At 43.1% G+C, this 20,004-nt stretch overlaps 1 protein-coding gene and 1 pseudogene across 1 annotated transcript; both read left to right on the forward strand.

Annotated features, from left to right (window-relative positions):
* Window positions 1–705: 705 nt before the first annotated feature.
* On the forward strand, window positions 706–19,696 carry LOC127753955 (receptor-like protein EIX1). The gene is made up of 5 exons (XM_052279403.1): window positions 706–861; window positions 4,382–4,834; window positions 17,626–18,121; window positions 18,176–18,419; window positions 18,750–19,696. The coding sequence occupies exons 1-5, from the start codon at window positions 840–842 to the stop codon at window positions 19,632–19,634; spliced, it is 2,100 nt and encodes a 699-aa protein (XP_052135363.1). The 5' UTR covers window positions 706–839; the 3' UTR covers window positions 19,635–19,696.
* Window positions 5,553–7,495, forward strand: LOC127753956 (receptor-like protein EIX2; annotated as a pseudogene).
* Window positions 19,697–20,004: the final 308 nt, after the last annotated feature.

A 20,004-nucleotide genomic window follows, 5' to 3' on the forward strand; every position in this document is an offset into this window, starting at 1 on the left:
ACGTATACCTGCTGAGTAGGTTATTAATTAGCTCAACAATAAATAAAAGGTGATTAATTAGTCTCTGGTCGCATATATAGGTGGTGTTTGGATCTAAGGATTTAACTTTATTCTCTACAATTAGACACTAATTTAGAGTATTAAATATAGACTACTTACAAAACTAATTATATAAATGAAAGCTAATTCGCGAGATAAATCTTTTAAGCCTAATTAATCCATAATTAGAGAATGTTTACTGTAGCATCACATAGACTAATCATGGATTAATTAGGCTCAATAGATTCGTCTCGCGAATTAGTCCAAAATTATAGATGGGTTTTATTAATAGTCTATGTTTAATATTTATAATTAGTGTCTAAACATCCGATATAATAGAGACTTAAAATTAGTCCTTTCTAAACATGGTCATAGACTCTCTGTACTGTGGAGCTGGTTTCCAAGCCACACCGATCGAATTGTCAAGTTTACAGTCATGCTGGTCCGAAGAAGCGTGTCCATGCAACACAACATCAGCATTAACAATCCTCGCCGAATTAATTAATGACCGTACTCCGTCCACACAAGAGACGCCCGGGCGGCACAGTGAAATGGTGATGTGTTGCCGATGAATTCCATGGAAGACACGGCACACGAATTAATTAAAGAGGCTGCAATATATTAGAGCGCACACACTAGTTATATTAGGTCGACTCGCCCAACGAGCTAATCCAGCAACAATCGCTAGCTTTTGCTAGAATCTACTTATCCTTGCCGAGTAGCTAGCCGGCCGCGCGCTCCCCACGGAGGTCGGAGACGACAAAGCCAACGAATCGCATCTATACCCGGCCGGCGCATATATGGCTTGCTCACGACTTGCAGGTATCATTTTCTTTGTATACTAATGATGTAGCTGAAGAGGGTGTGAGATGTCCGGTCAGCTTTCACTTGTACAGAAAACATTTTATTTTGCAAGTGGTCAATTCACTACTACAAAAACATACAAAAGAGACGACACTTAAGTACCCAAAATGTAAAAATCGGCACCCTATTAACCATTTTCTATCCGAGGTACACACCAGCGGGGCACCATCCAGTAGAAACGGCACATTTTTAGAGACATAGACACCAGCTTTTAATAGAAACCGACACCTATGAGCGTTGTTCCATCAAAATAGGTTTTAGTTGGCCGGGATAAAAGTGGCGGTTTTGTAAAAAAGGGTGAAGAGCGGAGCTCAACCCATCCTTAAATTTCTCGTCACGCCCGCCTCCCTCATTATCACTCTCGCCCCTTTCTCTGAAACCACCGCCCCGCCTCTCTTCATCCTCCTCCCCTTGCACCTCCCCTCCTCTTGCTTCTCCACGCCAGGGGGTGACGGTGGCAGCCTGCCACCGGCCGGTGCTCGGAAGCGGTTGGATTCGGCACAACACCTTGTCCTCTCTGTTCTCTTCGCTTCCCACCGATGCTCGGGAGCGGCCGGATCCGGCATCGCCCTACCCCGTTCCCACAGGCACTCTGGGGTCTGGGGTGGCTGGATCAAGGCACCTTCCATCCCCGCCAGGCGTGGTGCGGATGGACTTCATTTTTTTTATTTGTCCGTCTTGTTCTTGCAATTGGAGTGATGGGATTGATTTGTGTTGATGTGGGATGAATGGATGGTGATATGTGGATTTGGGATGTGGAGCTACTCGATGAATTGGCTCGATTCAAACCAACGCATCCAGCCTTTTTTTTTTTTGCGCATTCTTGAAACATTAAATCAGCACCTTTGACTCCACCTCAAAGATGCTGCCTACTGGGTGCCGATTAGAAAATCTGACAACCAAGGTTGTTTTCCAACCAACGCCTATTGCTATTTTTTAGTAGTGAATACATGTGTTTCACTAGTATTTCTGGACCATGTGCAGCTAAGTGCCGGTAGAAATCGGGGTTTTACACGGACGGATCTCACAACTACTTGTAAAAGGCTATGTTAGATGATGCCCATGAAAATTGAATTTTCATTGGTTTTACATGGGAGGATTTCACATTACTACAGATACCCTAATAAAGGATGTCATCATAGGTGCCCGTACATAACAAACCTAATAGATTCTTTTTCGTGGATGTCATCATAAAAATCGAGGACGCCATCATACGTGTCCTCAATTTTCATTTAAGTTGGTGGGCCCATTAATTTATACCGTTAGATTAGATCATGATAAATAGTAATCTATCCTTCCTAATTTACCGTGTAATACTTACCAAAAAAATATTAGCCAGAATAAACCAAGAAGGCATATGTACGTACAAGTTAACAACCCCAACCGATAAAAGAAGAAATGATAAAGAGAAAAAAGATATATACGTACTACATACTACTTGGAAAGAAACGTTGCTTTTTGAACTGCATTTTCACTTTCTCTGTATTTTTTTATGACAGCCAAACGTTAAATATTTAGTGAAACTAAAGGAAAACAACGATTTTAAACTGGATTTTCCATTATACTTCATCTGGATTTTTTTTCTTATTTTCTTTATGATGGTCAATGTCAAATATTTAGTGAAGGTGGTAGTATAAGAAAAAATATATTACTTCACAAAACATGCACACCCAAAAATAATTGTTGAGTATAATATAAAATAAAATATCAAATAAACGTATCATTTCACACTATAATTGTTGAGTATAGATAGTTTTATTTGCATCAATGGGTCTACATTGATATATAGTTTAAGATGAAATAATGAGTAATTAAAATATTACTCGGACATATTGTCATAAACACAATAAAAATGTATTGTTTAAAAATATGTTGCATTTTTTCTCACTAAACACGGTCAGGATTTTTCTAGAGCCGTTAATGACTCAATCTACGCTTTTGATTTGTACTTTTTTTTAAGTACATAAGTTGAGTTCTAAAGTGCTTATCACATTGGCTCTCCCTTATTTATCTTGAGCATGTTCTCCGAACAATTAAACCGTACGTGTTTTGCAAATACTTTCTATATTTTTTTAAAAAATATATTTTTTTTCATGTTTGTAATATTTAATACTTAATTAATCTTGCGTTGATGACCTACATATATAGCTTTGCGTGCCCTAGCTACTGCCCTGCATAAACTCAACCAATGAGACCGAATGTAGCCTAAGTACGAGATAAATTAGATTATTTACTATAAAATTTAAAATAAAAGAATCAAGTTAACTATATCATTAAAAAAAGATCATTACTTTGGATCATATATATTCTACGGACTAGCTATTGTTCACTAATCCATACAGTTTTAAGAAAAAAAAAGCAAATAAGTTTTTCTGCCTCCTCCCTATTTCATAGCTATTAAACTAAAACAGAAACAATCAATAATATTGGATTTCTTTTTTTTTTAGAAACACAGCATGAACACACCCTACTCCTTTGAGTATCTCAAAAAATTGAGCCGGCACATTTTGAGATTGCCGATGTCACCACGGGCGTCTTGATGTCGACAGGTACATCACCTACCACTGAAAAAATAATTAGCCGTAAATGCGAGCACCCGTGTCAAGTCTAGGACTTGAACCAGGTGGGCAAGTTCCACCTCAAGAAACCTAACTAATTGGATTGCGCTCACTTTGCAGTAACGTTGGATATTAGAACAACCATAATTTTTAAGCTACATTACTGAATACTTCTATTCCTTTTAAATCAGTGAACTATTAATTATAACCGTTAGATCTATCTTATATAAGAAATAAGCATGTATTCATGGTACATGACATTTCCAAAATATTACTATGCAATTATATTTCGTCATTGTCGTATTCACGTTAGGTTGCACGAGCCTCCCACCCACCCTACATGAAATGTTCATAGATGGATCACCTCTCAAACTACATAAATCATATTAGGCTATATAAACCTATACATTTAGTGGAGCTTCATGTCCCACCATATGCAATTAAAAAACACCTTACTTTTACTTTTGTGTTTTCTAAAGAAAAATAAGTCTACCTTATTTTCAAATGATAAAGAAGATTATAAATAATTGCTTATAGATATTAGTTAAATATGATAAAATAGAAAACTAATAGGTTAGAAACTTATTAAGCAATTAATGCCGATGAAAACAATTTATGGACAAATCGTGGCAAATGTTCTCCATTATATTTCGCTCTTATATATATATCTCAAACTTAGCATACGACGCATGCCCGTGCGAATGCGTGGGCTACCTTACTAATTAAACTAATTTGGTGTTTTAAAAGTTGCTATATAATTTTACATATTTGATCAATCTTGAAAAAATTAACGAGAAAAATAGTCGAAGCATCTTATAATATGTATATGAATATGAAAGGGAGGGAGTGTATACCATGCTGAAGTGCTTCTTCACTAGCTAGTTGAACTGACCGCGCTCACGTTGTGATGCATCTTGCAGCTGCCAAGCTCGTGCTGCTTGTCGTGGCCACAGCAGCAGCTTGCAGCTTCTCCCAGCCATCAGCGGCCACAGCTGCCACCCATGCACTAGAGCAGCTCCGGCCAGATGATACTGGCGTGAGCTGCTTGCCGCATGAGAGGGACGCGCTGCTGACATTCAAGCAAGGCATTACCAGCGACGACGATGGCTTCCTCGCGTCATGGCGACGAGGGCAGGAAGAAGAAGAAGACTGCTGCCGGTGGAGAGGCGTCACGTGCAGCAACCGAACCGGCCATGTCGTCAAGCTTGATCTCGGTGATTCAGGTTTACAAGGCCAAATAAGTCCTCTTATTTCCCTTGAGCAATTGGAGTACCTTGATCTCAGCTGGAATGAATTCAGTGGTTCTTTCCCAGCTTTCGTGGGTTGTTTCAAGAACTTGAGATATCTGAATCTCTCGCACACGTCTTTCACTGGTACATTTCCTCGTCAGCTTAGCATCCCTTCCAATGTTTGGAGTATCTTAACTGAGTTCTTGACCTCACCCACACGGATTTTACTGCTTGCAGGTGAAGTGCCCCATCAGCTAGGCAACCTTTCCAACTTGCGAGAACTTGACCTTGGTTATTCAGATATGCATGCGACACATATCTCTTGGTTAGCTCATCTACATTTCCTTGAATATCTCGACATGACTTATATAAATCTAAGCATGGTGGTAGATTGGACTTCTCTCATCAACAGTATTCCATCTCTGGAATCTCTCCATCTTTCATGCTGCTCGCTTCCAGGCACAAACCAGTCGATGACACCACTAAACCTCACAAGACTTGTGGAGCTTGATGTTTCACATAACGACTTTGGCAATCCATTTAGTACAAGTAATGCCCTGGAGTTCTTGGGTTCAATGGAGAACCTAAGATATCTTGACCTTAGCTGGACATCCTTATTGTCAGTTGAAGTGCCACCTCAGCTTGGTAACCTTTCAAACTTGAGACACCTTGACCTCGGTTTAATGCTAAATACTATGTACTCAACTGATATCTCATGGTTGGCCCACCTTCAACAGCTTGAGTACCTTAACATGGGCGGAGTAAATCTCAGTACAATAACTAATTGGCCTCTTGTGGTGAATATGATTCCATCTCTAAAGGTCCTTTACCTTAGAGGGTGTTCACTTCAAAGTGCAAACCAATCGCTTCCACACCTAAACTTAACTAAACTTGAAGATCTCGATCTCTCACATAACTATTTTGGTCATCCAATCAAATCTTGCTGGTTTTGGGAGGTAAAAGGCATCAAGTACCTTTTCCTTGATGAAACCTATCTTGATGGTCCCAAGATAGTCCATTCCCTGAAGCATTAGGAGAAATGACCTCCCTCCAAGAGCTAAATTTTCGTGCAAACGGCAACTTGGCCACGATGACGGTGGACTTGAAAAAACTTTGTGAATTGGAAGTACTAGCACTGTTTGTCAGTCTCTCTAATGGAAACATAACAGAGTTTATAGACAGATTGCTAAAATGTACTTATACCAGTTTGACCATGTTAGAATTGGACCACAATAATTTGACTAGAGAGCTGCCTAATATGATGGAGCACTTGACTAGCTTAGTAACTCTTACACTTGTTAACAACAGCATAAGTGGAACTATACTGCCAGGGATTATGAATCTAACTAGTTTGGCATTACTCTCTCTAACTCTCAATCGACTAAATGGCCAGATACCATTGCTACCAAAAAATATTTTTAAATTGGATGTCGCCATGAACAACTTGTCAGGACATTTGCCAGTTGAATTTGGAGCTCCAGATCTCGAAGTACTAGATCTATCCTCCAATTACATTACTGGTCACGTTCCTAGATCTATTTCTATGATGCAAAACTTGCGTTTCTTGGATTTGTCAAATAATTCTTTTTATGGAGAACTTCCTAGTATGCCAAACTTAGTGATCCTATTGTTAAGTAACAACAGATTTTTGGGGAAATTCCCATCTTGGCTCCAAAGCTTCTCAAGATTGGTTTCCCTAGATCTTTCAAGGAACAACTTGGATGGAACATTACCAACATGGATTGGAGATTTAGCTGGCTTGAGATTACTACAGCTAAGCCATAACATGTTCTACGGAGATATTCCAGTCAATATCACAAATCTTACAAAACTTCAACTTCTGAATTTAGCAGGCAACAACTTATCAGGATCAATTCCTCAGTATTTGTCAAATTTAATTGGAATGACCTTAAAATATCATGCAAGATATGGGGCTTTGAGGTACTATCATTATCCGGAAAGTCATGAGTTCCTATATGATTTGCCTCTGGTGATGAAGCATCAAGAACTCAAGTATCGTTCTTATGAGGTTTTTGATATGGATGTCAATGACTTGTCACTCAACCACTTGACTGGTGAAATTCCAAATGAAATAATTTCTCTCCATGGATTAGTGAACTTAAATTTATCATGGAATCATTTGAGTGGCAAAGTTCCAGAGAATATCGGAGCCATGAAATCATTAGAATCACTTGACCTATCAAGGAACAATATTTCCGGTGAAATGCCACCCAACTTATCAGACTTAACATTTTTAAGCTCCTTGGACCTGTCATATAACAATCTTGTAGGAAGAATACCGCGGGGACGCCAACTCGACACATCCATGATAATGACCCATCCATGTATGATGGGAACAGTGGTCTATGCGGACCCCCTCTTCAAAAGAATTGTTCAGGCAATAATACAACAGAGCATGACAATCAAATTAGAAGTGTGAAAGATTTAGAGCCAAGGATGTTCTTTTATTTTGGACTCGTGTCAGGATTTGTGGTTGGCCTCTGGGTGGTTTTCTGTGCTATACTGTTCAAAAGATCATGGAGAGTTGCTTATTTCCGTCAGTTTGACAAGTTATATGATAAAGCATATGTATTTGTTGCTATTACATGGACTATGTTTGCCAGACAGGAAACCAGAAATTAAATAATTCAAGTCTTATGGCGGTTCCGCCGTCACACAACTGATGAGTGGCATGCCAATATATATGAATAAATGAAGTACAAGAAGCTTTCAAATACACTGTTAGTCTATAAAACTGTTTGTTTTTGTGTCGGTGATGTGAAAACAAATGTTCCCTAAATTGTACTCCCTCTGTTTCAAAATGTTTGACACCGTTGACTTCTTAGTACGTGTTTGACCATTCGTCTTATTAAAAAAATTTAAGTAATTATTTATTCTCATATCATTTGATTCATTGTTAAATATACTTTCATGTGCATATATAGTTTTACATATTTTACAAATTTTTTCGAATAAAACGAACGGTTAAACATATGCTAAAAAGTTAACGGTGTCAAATATTTTTTGAAACGGAGGGAGTAATGCTTAGTTGATTTATATCCGACGACCTTTTAGTACCTGGCATCGATGTAGTATACAAAAATCCAGCATCAGTACGTTGAGTGAAAGCATTCCATTTCACAAACCTCCCATGGTTTCTGAAATCAGAATGATGATTTGAGCTCATCTGTTGTTCAATTCTGCTCCACTAGTTTCATCTCAACTGTTTTCAATAAAACGGATGACAGGTTTATCTAAAATGGAACAGCTTTCCGTAGCTGTTTGTACTGTTTCTTTTCTGCATATCCAAATCACATTGTTACTGAGATACCGCCGTTGACATGGCACACTTACACAATTCATGATTTCATCCATTCCACCGCTATAAATCACAACTGAGGCGAAGCAGCATGCCTGCGGCCTGCCCCATGGCAAGGGCGAGTTCTTCATGATTCACTCTTGATCTCCATCGTCGTGATGCGGCTCAATCGAAATGACTCCATTCTCTGAAGATCTATACTTCCTCTTCGGCGAGAGAATATATATCAGGTGCTACCGCACAGTAGAATGCTACTGTGCTACCAATGCCAAAAAATACATCTAAAAAGTTGCAAAAAATTATGAAAAATTCAGAGATGTGTAGCTCTAAGACATGTAGCATCACACAAAAAATCAATCAAAATACGATGCAGGTAGGGAGGAAAAAAACTAAACTCAGGTGAATATAAAGTGACATGTTTGAACACTGTTGGAGCACGAATTTGTTGTTTTTGTTTTCTCCCTAGGTACATCATATTTTAAGCTGATTTCTCGTGTGATGCTACATGTCTTAGAGCTACACAACTCTCAATTTTTTCACATTTTTTGCAACTTTTTGGATGTATGTTTTGATATTGGTAGCACATTACTTTGCGGCACAGTGCAAAAAACCGGACTGGCCCGGCTGTTCAACCGGAAAAAACCGAAACCAGGGACTTCGCCGGTTCAGTTTGCTTCAAACACCGTTCGTGCAGTCGACCCGGCGCGAACCAGCTGAACCGGGTGGCTTTTAACGAAAACCGATGAACCGGCTGATTTTGAACCGACGGCCCGCTTAGGCCTTGTTCGGTTACGCCCGGATTCAATTCGGACCGGGAATAGATACAATGAGAGACCGGGATTTATTCCGGGCCGGGAATCAATTTATTCATGACAGGGACAATAAAATACCGGGAAATCATCCACTAGTCAAGAGGTGTGGAAGATCCACTAGTCAATCAATCCAGTAGTGAAGAGGTGTGGAAGTTCCACTAGTCAATCAATCCACTAGTTAAGAGGTGTGGGAGGGACAATAAGAGATCAAGAGGTATGGAACTAATCCACTAGTTTAGCAGGACTGCAACCTCAGCGCCAGGGAAAATGGCGCTGAGATGTTCAACCTCAGCGCCAGGTGCACTGGCGCTGAGGTCCCAGCCCAGCCATCCAGAAGGCTTGCCGGGCCGGGCCATGGCCGATTCGGCCAAGTCCCACCTCAGCACCAGGTGGGCTGGCGCTGAGGTCCCTAGGTCCAGCGCCATTATGGCTGGCGCTGAGTTCCCTGCCCGCAAGCCATCCAAAAGGCTTGTCGAGCTGGGCCATGGCCGATTCGGCCAAGTCCCACCTCAGCGCCAGGTGGGCTGGCGCTGAGGTCCCTAGGTCCAGCGCCATTTTGGCTGGCGCTGAGTTCCCAGCCCGCAAGCCATCCAGAAGGCTTGTCGGGCTGGGCCATGGCCAATTTGGCCAAGTCCCGGCTGGCGCTGAGGTCCCTAGGTCCAGCGCCATGTTCCCAGCCCGCAAGCCATCCAGAAGGCTTGTCGGGCTGGGCCATGGCCGATTCGGCCAAGTCCTACCTCAGCGCTAGGTGGGCTGGCGCTAGGTGGGCTGGCGCTGACGTCCCTAGGTCCAGCGCCATTTTGGATGGCGCTGAGTTCCCAGCCAGCAAGCCATCCAGAAGGCTTGTCGGGCTGGGCCATGGCCGATTCGGCCAAGTCCCACCTCAGCGCCAGCCCACCTGGCGCTGACGTCCCTAGGTCCAGCGCCGATGCGGCTGGCATTGAGATAGCTGCCACGTCAGCTGAGGGATCGGCCCGGCCGCCACGGTGGCACGATGTCAGCGCCAATGCGCTTGGCGCTGAGCCGACGGCCTATTTTTTGTTGAAGTTTTTGGCAGGGGTTAGTTTCGAAATAAGTTTTTGAAAAGGGTCAATTCGTCAAAAAAAACGGAACAACCGGTCTCCTCTCATTCTCTTCCAATGGTCTGTCTGCACGTGTCACCTGGGTCATAGCTAGCTACTGGTACGACTGAGGCAAAAGGTTAGCTGGACTTTGGTCTATGGACCGGACCATCGAGGAACCGAGGATGCTACCGTACTGTTGCTGCTTGTATCTTTTTTTTTTTTTGTTCATAGAACGGGTTTGCGTCGCCCATCGCCTCGTCGATATCTGCGCGACTCCGGCATCGGCATCGACTCGGCTTACACTTCGTCGTCCCGCCTCGCGCATTTTTGGCTTGATCATCCGTTCAAGCGCGTGGCTAAAATGATTTCTGCAACCGATCGTCATCGAGCACGCGTCTACGCCATCAAGCTCTGGGTTGCCGCTACGTTGCCCCCTCGAGCTGTAGTGCCGCTGCCCGTGGTCCACCTCTATTGGCTGTTGGAACGCTGAGAGATGCTCTCCTCAGCGTGCCTCATTGCCGGTGGAGTTCTCGCCGCTGCATCGACATGAGCTGCAGCTGTGTTGTCTTCTCGGACCGCAGTTTCGCCGCTTTCATCATCTTCCTCGCCGTTTGCGAATTGACAACCTCGTCGTCAGCACTGGTCATGGTCAGCCGCTCAGGGTCTTCTTCCTCTATTTCAAGCACCGCCACCGCATCTCCAAGCTGCCACTATCGCCGCTCTAGGCCGGTGGTCCAGCTACCTCTACATGGCTACCAATGTCGCCGTTCATGCCGTTGGTCCTGCTACTTCGTCTAGCATGATTCATCGCTAGCGTCGCCGTATCTCCCTTGACTACATTTCGCTCTTCTCCGGCAACTGCGCGCTGCTCCGGCAATTCTCCCTCTACGCCGTTCTCGCGCCGCGACCGTCTCGGAAGCCTTCTTTGCTAGTCTCCTCCGATATTGGCGTATGATTCACGGTGGTCCCCTACCTCGCCCGCGCGGTATTGGCAACACCGTTGCGCGCATTTGTCCCGAGTTGTCCTCAGGACTGGCAAACCCGATGTGATGTCTCGTCTTTCACGGTTCGACTACATCAGCTCTTCGGCGTCATCTTCCTCAACGACCGTCGCGATTGTGTCACCGTCTTCGTCTCCAGCACCACTGGTCCATGACACCCTCCCGTGCGTCCACGACCACTCTATGATGCCCCATGCTCCCCCTGCGGCTCGGCTACCTCGACATCAGCTTCCCGACTTCGGCTACATCGACCACGGCTACTCCACGCACGGCTACCTCAACCACGGCTCTCACACCCATCGCTTTGGCTACATTGACAACGGCACAAAGGGCTATCATCCGTATTGAGCGCTCTTGCCAGTTTCTTCTCCAGTCCAAGTGTCTGCGCTCTTCACGCTTGGAGTGCGGGAGGATGTTAGAGTATATGTTAGTTAGAGTCATATTAGGATAGGATTGATTTGTGTGGACTCCTTCCATATCTGTAATTCTTCCTTATCTCCTCCCCATGTACTCCTATATATACCGGCTCCACAAGGCTCAATACAATTGTTACACAGTATACTTCTCCCTACATTATCCAACACTCCTAACCGTTAATTATTGGATTTTACGTTAAGAAAACATTTACGATACAATATACTCGTAGTATATACCGCTGAACGTACAGGATATACTTTAGAAATATGCAGAGGTTCTGTAGGATCGAACCAGCCACACAGAGCCGACAACAGAAAACAGTATTCACCGTATTCACACAAAACACTTACCTTTGATAATTATTCATCACCATGATTAAATCATCACATATAGAAATTAAATCATCACATGATTCTACAGGTGCCAATGCTGATTGCCTATGTCCCTGTCCGATCAGCTAGATGTTAAATTTAATTAGTATGTGTAGTTTATTTATAAATTTTGAAGTATTTTGTACTAAAGTTTATTTCTATTATGTAGTCCGGTTATATATATGAAGAATATAGTTTTGTCATGGAAATTATAATCAATAAGTTCCTTATGATTTACATCACCAGAATTAATAACACTTTATAAAACCAAACATGAATACTTAAAAAAATGGTTTGTCTTTTTTTTTTGGAAATTCAAATAAGCACATATTCTCCTTCTTACCAGTGTCTGTCTCATTATCTGTTGTCGAAAGACAACCGCGTCACATCGAAGGACGTGGTTCACTCAATGAGTTGATGGAATAGTAAAGCAATATATTAATTGTTAAAAATTTATTGGGATCCCCCATTATATGGCCCTAGGGGGCTATTTACGGTGCGTTTGGATTCAAGGCTAGATCAAGCCTAGCCTAGCTAGGCAAGACCAGGCGTTTGGAATTGTGAAAAAATCCTAACTTTTGAGGGCGAGCTAGCCTGCAGGGGCGAGAAAAAGCTGGCTCACGAGGGAGAGCCAAATCGGCTCGCCTTGGACGGCAAACTTCTCGCATGCGACTTTCTTCAACAGGCTCCATTCTTACCGAACTATAGGGCTAGCAGATGGTGTATCTATTTCGCTGCCATCTTCTTGTTAAATCACTCCATCTTTCCAGTCATGGATGAATGCATACGATATGAGCTGCTAGCTAGCTAGCCTGCTACCATTCCAAGCCACAGATAGCAAATGAACCAAACGGACAGGTACGGCAAACCTAGCAAGCAGGCAATGAGTTGGTTTGCCTTTGCCTAGCAAGGCTAGCTAGCTAGGCAAGGGAACCAAACGCTCCCTTATAGTCTTAGTAGATACTCATATTCTCTAAGGTTTAGTTAATACAGGGGAATTTACATGGTTACACTTATGATAGGAATATTAGCGTAGGGATACAAGGTCTTTTGTATTCATGAGCCCTAAGGAGATCTTCTTGGGCCGGCCCATTAGTGGCGAAGGGTCTCTATGGACCACAGGGCCTCCCAAGCCCTTAGCTAAAGGTATCTACTTCGGGCGATGGCCTTATGCTTCGCCCTACGGCCTTCGCCCTTAGTCGATTTATGAGCTTGGTGGCGAACCCTTCGGTCTTCATCACCTGGCTTCGCCCAGGCTTGATCGTGAACCCCTTGGTCTTCGTCGTTCGGCTTCGCCCAAGAGCTTCGCCCCGTAGCTTCGCCTTAGGCGCTCCACTTGGACTTAGCCGATGTTTGATGGATAAGGTGATTTCGGCACGTCGGTCGAAGGCCCTCGTGACATGTCTCCAACAAGCCTCTCACTCGCAAGGGTGAGTAGGGAGCTTCAGCCGAGACCCTGCAAAATATGTGGTATGCCATGAGGCGCCTCCTTTCGGCCGATGTTCCTGCCAAAACCTACGTTCCACCTACAAAATTCAACACTTATTTGTTTGGAACTTGTGATTTGTCTTTTCGACGTTTGCCTATGTTCGGCGAAATCCTTCCTTTTATCTCTTTTTTTAATAGCATTGGGCCGTGGGTACTGTTTCATTTGGCCTTGCACTGTGCGGCCCAATCCAATGGGAATTTAGCGTTTCGTATACCCCTAGGTGCCACGTGGTGGGCTAGGATTGGGCGGTAGGCGAATCGTCGCGCGATTAGGTTATAAAATCCCGCCGCATGTCACTTTCACTTTTTCACCGCCGTCATTTTCACTCCCGTCATCCGCTTTCTCGCTTCCGCTCTCGCTTTTGAGCCCTCTTGCATAGCTTTCGCCTTTTCTCGCGTAGCTTTAGCATTCGACATGATGGTTCCTCACAAACCCGTTCCTGCGACGACTGGCCCTGACCTAGGCCAAATAAATTTTGTATATATGTATATAAAGTGTGTGTATATATATTAATGTATAAACTTTTAATGATAAAAAAATATATAAACATATACAAAGTTTGTCGTATACGAATAAAAGAAACTAGAAAAGAAACCAGGAAAGAAACTGAAAAGAAAAGAAGAAGATAATACACACACGTGGCCCCTCTTTGTGTGCGCCATCCCACAACCCCTCTCCGTGCGTGCCACGTGGTCGCGCCGCGCGGAAATCCGCCCATTAGCATTTTCGGCCAGGGAGCGTGACCGGGTGGATACAATATAATGCGCCGTCAATATTTCCGATAGATCTTCCAAATTTTGCGGTGAATACCAGATTTGTATAAGACGGCAAGCCCAACGTAGCGAATACGCCGGTACGACTTGCGAGCATCGGCCGATTTGATGTGTGATGACTGGTTGGTTGTCCGCGGCCCATCGTAGCGCGGTTTCAGCCACATTCAGCTAGCGACGAGTATACGACTGTGCCCACCTTTCACGGTACGGTAGGCATGCATTTTTCTGACAGCGAATGGGCGAGTTGAGTCTCAGATCTATACATTTTGATTCTGCAATTAATACTCGTTTATATGGTCCACGGCAATCCGGCATCTTATCTACAATTAATATAGTCTATACATTTTTATTCTGCAATTAATACTAGTGTTTAATTACAAACAATGCATGTATGGATATCTCATGGTCTGTTTAGGGAAGTTAAGATTCTAAGAAGCAGCTGCTGAGAAACTAGCTGGTGAAAATCTGGGGTAGCTGAAAAACCCAGCTTCTAACTTCTAATTCATTTTCTAGATTCTACACTACAAATTCTCACAATCTAAGCAAAAAGCTAATCTGTTTAGGGAGCTTCTGATAACTGAAGATTCTAGAAGAAGCTGCAGCTGCTAAAAGCTCTCAAACAGACCCTCAGTCTATATAGCTCACTGCCACCATATATGCGTTGCCAAGTTCGCGCGGCTGCTGCGTCTCTGTCGTCGCCGCCGGTGCACGTACTGCTGGAACACGTACGCTGACCAAATGGTGTCGGCTGCTGGCCGCATGCATGAGAGGTACGTCCGCGCTGCTGCCGTTCAAGCACGGTATCACCAACGACACACGAAATTTCCTTGCTTCGTGGCAACCTGCCGGTGACAATCCGACTTCTGCCGGTGGAAAGACGTCAGTTGTCACTACTACAGACTCAAACGTACACTAATGGAGAAATCATCTTTGATCGGTCGGCCAAATTTCACAATAGTCCAAGTTATATTAAAAACCGGATACTAAAAAACATCTTTAGTCCCGGTTAAAATCTCATTGGTACTTTTTGAATCGGGACTAAAGATCATTTTTAGTCCTGGTTCAAAAGAGGGCAGGCAGTGTCAGACCCCTATATTTTCTTTAGTCCTGGGAAAAAAGATCAGCATACGCGGAGATCGAGGCGTGCGCACGGATCGGATCGAGGATCTCCCTCCCGGTTCTATCTCCTCCTCTCCCCCTCTCCTCACTCACCCTATCTCTTCCTCTCCTTCTCCTCCCCCTCGCCTCCTCTCCACTTCTCGATCTGCACGAGGCGGCGGTGCCCTCGCGCGGCGGCGCGCGAGGGCGGCCGGGCGGCCAGCACGGTGGCGGCTAGCGGAGGGCCAGGCGGCGGTCAACGCGGGTTGTTTCTTTTTTTTTGAGAATTTGTGATTCGGATCTAAGATGTATTTGATTTGTGTGTGATGTGAATATGTGATGAATTTTCTAGAACTTGTGATGTAATTTTTTTTTAAGATTTTGTGATGTATTTGGAGATGATCAATTGGAGGATTCGAAGGTGATAATCGATTTGAGATTTTACGATTCGGGGATGATTGATTTGGGATTTCACGATTCAGGGACGGGGATGGAGTGAAATTAATATATTAAAAACAATGAAGAAAAGAAAAAAAATAAAGGAGCAACTGGACCTAGCCCGGTTCCATCTTTAGTCTCAGTTGGTAACATCAACCGGGATTACAAATGGATTTTTACTCCCAGTTATTTCACCCAGGACTAAATATAGCGATCTTTAGTCCCAGATTCGTAGTCTTGGTTGAAAAACCGGGACTACAGGGGGTTACCAACCAGATGTAAAAATCACTTCTCCGTCAGTGATACATGACTCGTCAGAGATGGGTCAGCTCTAACTTGCGGCGAACCCAGGATGTAAATTAAGGTGAGGCTAAAGGAAACTAGGTAAGAGATATATCAACTTGGTATTTTCCGATAAAACCCAAATAAACATATGACGAAAAGAAAACTTATTGTCTTCTCCATTTTAATTTGTAGCTATATTAACATATATATGTCTAAAAAAAATCTATGAATAAGTTGGTATGAAAAAAAAAGGCAAATATTAAGGAATGGTCTAATATCAAATAATTAGAAGGGGTGAGGCTTCGAACCCAGGTCGTCTAGCCCACCACCTTGTGAAGCTAGCTAGAAAACCCCTGGACGTGTCTCAATAAGTTTGTATGATCTATTTAGAGTGCATCACATATTTACAATTTTAGGCACTAAGCACTTCAACTAGCATTATGGGATCTCATATTTTACACTAATAACTGACTATGACTTAATTAAAATTAATCATTAATGGCTAATCAAGGACATGGATTGGAGGTGGGGCATGTGCACCAACGAGCCCCAACAGTGGATACGCCACTATATCTCTAACAAACCAAAAAATATCTCATTTAAAATATACCTATTAAAAAGATCTGTCACATATGTGAGGTCGTTGTAGTAACCCGTCATAAATGAACTATGACTGGTAACACCTATGAGTTGCCATAGATGACTTGCTACATGCGACGGGTCATAAATATGGACCATCATAGATGAGGTATATATATTATGATTATGATTATGCATGCTTTGCAGTGCTCCTCCTCCATCATCACGTAGCCTCATCTTGGCCATGCCCAACAGCGCCCTTGCCACGGTTGCAACGACTACGGAGATAGAGATCCTTCTGTCCTAAAATATAAGGTATTTAGATGAATGGAAAATTTTCTAGTACGTGTCCAAATTCGTTCTACTAAAAATTATCACATGCATCTAAAATCTCTTATATTATGAGACGGTGGGAGTAGATAAAAGACAAAACTAAAAACTAAAAGTGATAACCCACAAGAAGCACACCACCGATCATCCGATTAAATTGGGTCGTCGTCGGTCTATTCAATGGTCGACACAGCATGCTGTCACATCGTCATTGGGCCACTATGTTTGATTTTTTTTTTCACTTACTGTTTGTGCTGTGTGTGTAGCATGCATAATCATAATCATAATATATATACCATTGTGAAGTGCTTCCGCACGTTCATCTTAATATCTGCGCCTTTCAGTTCACTAGTTACCTAGTCGAACTGACTGCGCGCGCTCACTAATATCGCATCGTGATGCATCCTGCAGCTGCCAAGCTCGTGCTGCTTGTCGTGGCTGCCACAGCGGCTGCTGCTTGCAGCTTCTCCCCGCCGGCAGCAGCCACAGCCGGCGCCACCCATGCACTAGAGGATTCCGGCGCGAGGTGCTTGCCGCATGAGAGGGACGCGCTGCTGGCCTTCAAGCAAGGCATCACCATCGACGACGACGGCTTCCTCGCGTCATGGCGACGAGGGCAGGAAGAAGAAGAAGACTGCTGCCGGTGGAGAGGCGTCACGTGCAGCAACCGAACCGGCCACGTCGTCGAGCTTGATCTCAGTGATTCAGGTTTAGAAGGCCAAATAAGTCCTTCTTTGATTTATCTCGAGCAATTGGAGTACCTTGATCTCAGCTGGAATGGGTTCAATGGTTCTATCCCAGCTTTCGTGGGTTGTTTCAAGAACTTGAGATATCAGAATCTCTCGCACACGTCTTTCACTGGTACATTTAATTTCCTCGTCAGCTTAGCAACCCTTCCAATGTTTGGAATATCCTAACTGAGTTCTTGACCTCACCCACACGGATTTTACTGCTTGCAGGTGAAGTGCCCCATCAGCTAGGCAACCTTTCCAACTTGCGAGAACTTGACCTTGCTGGTTCTTTCATGTTATATTCACATATGCATGCAACAAATCTCTCTTGGTTAGCTCATATGCATTACCTTGAATATCTCGACATGAGTTATATAAATCTAAGCATGGTAGTAGATTGGCCTTCTGTCATCAACACTATTCCATCTATGGAGTCCCTCCAACTTTCAGGCTGCTCGCTTCCAGGCACAAGCCAATCGATGACACAGCTAAACCTCACAAGACTTGTGGAGCTTGATGTTTCAAATAACTACTTTGGCAATCCACTTGGTACAAGTAATGCCCTAGAGTTCTTCGGTTCAATGGAAAACATAAGATATCTTGATCTCTCTGGGACATCCATATTGTCAGGCAGAGTGCCACCTCACCTTGGTAACCTATCAAACTTGAGACACCTTGGCCTCGGTTCCTTGCACAATACTATGTATGCAACTGATATCTCATGGTTAACCCATCTTCAACAACTTGAGTACCTTGACATGGGCAATGTAAATCTCAGCACAATAACTGATTGGCCTCTTGTGGTGAACATGATTCCATCTCTGAAGGTCCTCTACCTTATAGAGTGTTCACTTCAAAGTGCAAACCAATCGCTTGCACATTTAAATTTAACCAAACTTGAAGAGCTCGACCTCTCACTGAATTATTTTGGTCATCCAATTGCATCTTGCTGGTTTTGGAAGGTAAAAGGGATCAAGTACCTTTCCCTTATCGGAACCTATCTTGATGGTCCATTCCCGGATGTGGTAGGAGAAATGACGTCCCTTCAAGAGCTACATTTTGATGCAAACAACAACTTAGCCACGATGACAGTGGACTTGAAAAACCTATGTGAATTGGAATTTCTATCACTTTCTGGCAGTCTCTCTAATGGAAACATAACAGAGTTTATAGACAAATTGCCAAAATGTTCTTCTAGCAGTTTGACCTGCTTGGGCTTGGATTAGAATAATATGACTGGAGTGCTGCCGGATATGGTGGAGCACTTGTCTAGCTTAGAAATTCTTATGCTTTCTAACAACAGCATAAGTGGAACTATATCAGCAGGGATTCTGAAACTAACTAAATTGCAGGCACTCTTCCTAGCACTCAATCGACTAAATGGCCAGATACCATTGCTACCGAAAAATCTTAGGACATTGGACATCGCCATGAACAACTTCTCGGGACATTTGCCAGTTGAATTTGGAGCTCCACATCTCGAAGTGATCGTTCTATCCTCCAACCATATTACTGGTCATGTTCCTAGATCTATTTTTAAGTTGCAAAAGTTGAGTTTCTTGGATTTGACAAATAACTCTTTTTATCGAGAACTTCCCATAATGCCAAACTTATTGTCGTGCCTGCTCTTAAGTAACAACAGATTTTCGGGGAAATTCCCATCATGGCTCAAAAGCTTCTCAAAATTGGTTTTCCTAGATCTTTCATGGAACAACTTGGATGGAACATTACCGATATGGATTGGAGATTTAGCTGGTTTGACAATTCTACAGCTAGACCATAACATGTTCTATGGAGATATTCCAGTGACAATCACAAATCTTATACAACTTCAACTGCTGAATTTAGCAAGCAACAACTTATCAGGACCAACTCCTCAGTCTTTGTCAAATATAATTGGGATGACCACAAAAGCTCCAAAAAGAGAGTGGATTGAGTTCAGTGAAAGACTCACAGATGTTTTGTCTGTGGTGATGAAACATCAAGAACTCAAGTATCATTCTGATGGGATTTCTGATATGGTTGTCATTGACTTGTCACTCAACCACTTGACTGGTGAAATCCCAAACGAAATAACTTCTCTCGATGGATTAGTGAGCTTAAATTTATCGTGGAATCACTTGAGTGGGAAAATTCCAAAGAATATCGGAGCCATGAAATCATTAGAATCACTTGAGCTGTCAAGAAACAATATTTCTGGTGAAATGCCAGCAGGCTTGTCAGACTTAACATTTTAAGTTCGTTAGACATGTCATATAACAATCTTGTAGGAAGAATACCTCGGGGAAGTCAACATGACACCCTCTATGATCATGACCCATTCATGTATGATGGGAACAGTGGTCTATGCGGACCTCCTCTTCAAAGGAATTGTTCAGGAAATAATGTACCATGGCATGATAGTCAAAAGAGAAGTGTGAAAGATTTAGAGCCAAAGATATTATTTTATTTTGGAATTGTGTCAGGATTTGTGGTTGGCCTCTGGGTGGTTTTCTGTGCTATACTGTTCAAAAGATCATGGAGAGTTGCTTATTTCCGTAAGTTTGACAAGTTATATGATAAAGCATATTTGTTTGTGGTTGTTACATGGGCTAGGTTTGCTAGCCA

The sequence above is a fragment of the Oryza glaberrima genome, chromosome 11 (assembly GCF_000147395.1).
Source record: "Oryza glaberrima chromosome 11, OglaRS2, whole genome shotgun sequence".
Lineage (NCBI taxonomy): Eukaryota > Viridiplantae > Streptophyta > Magnoliopsida > Poales > Poaceae > Oryza > Oryza glaberrima.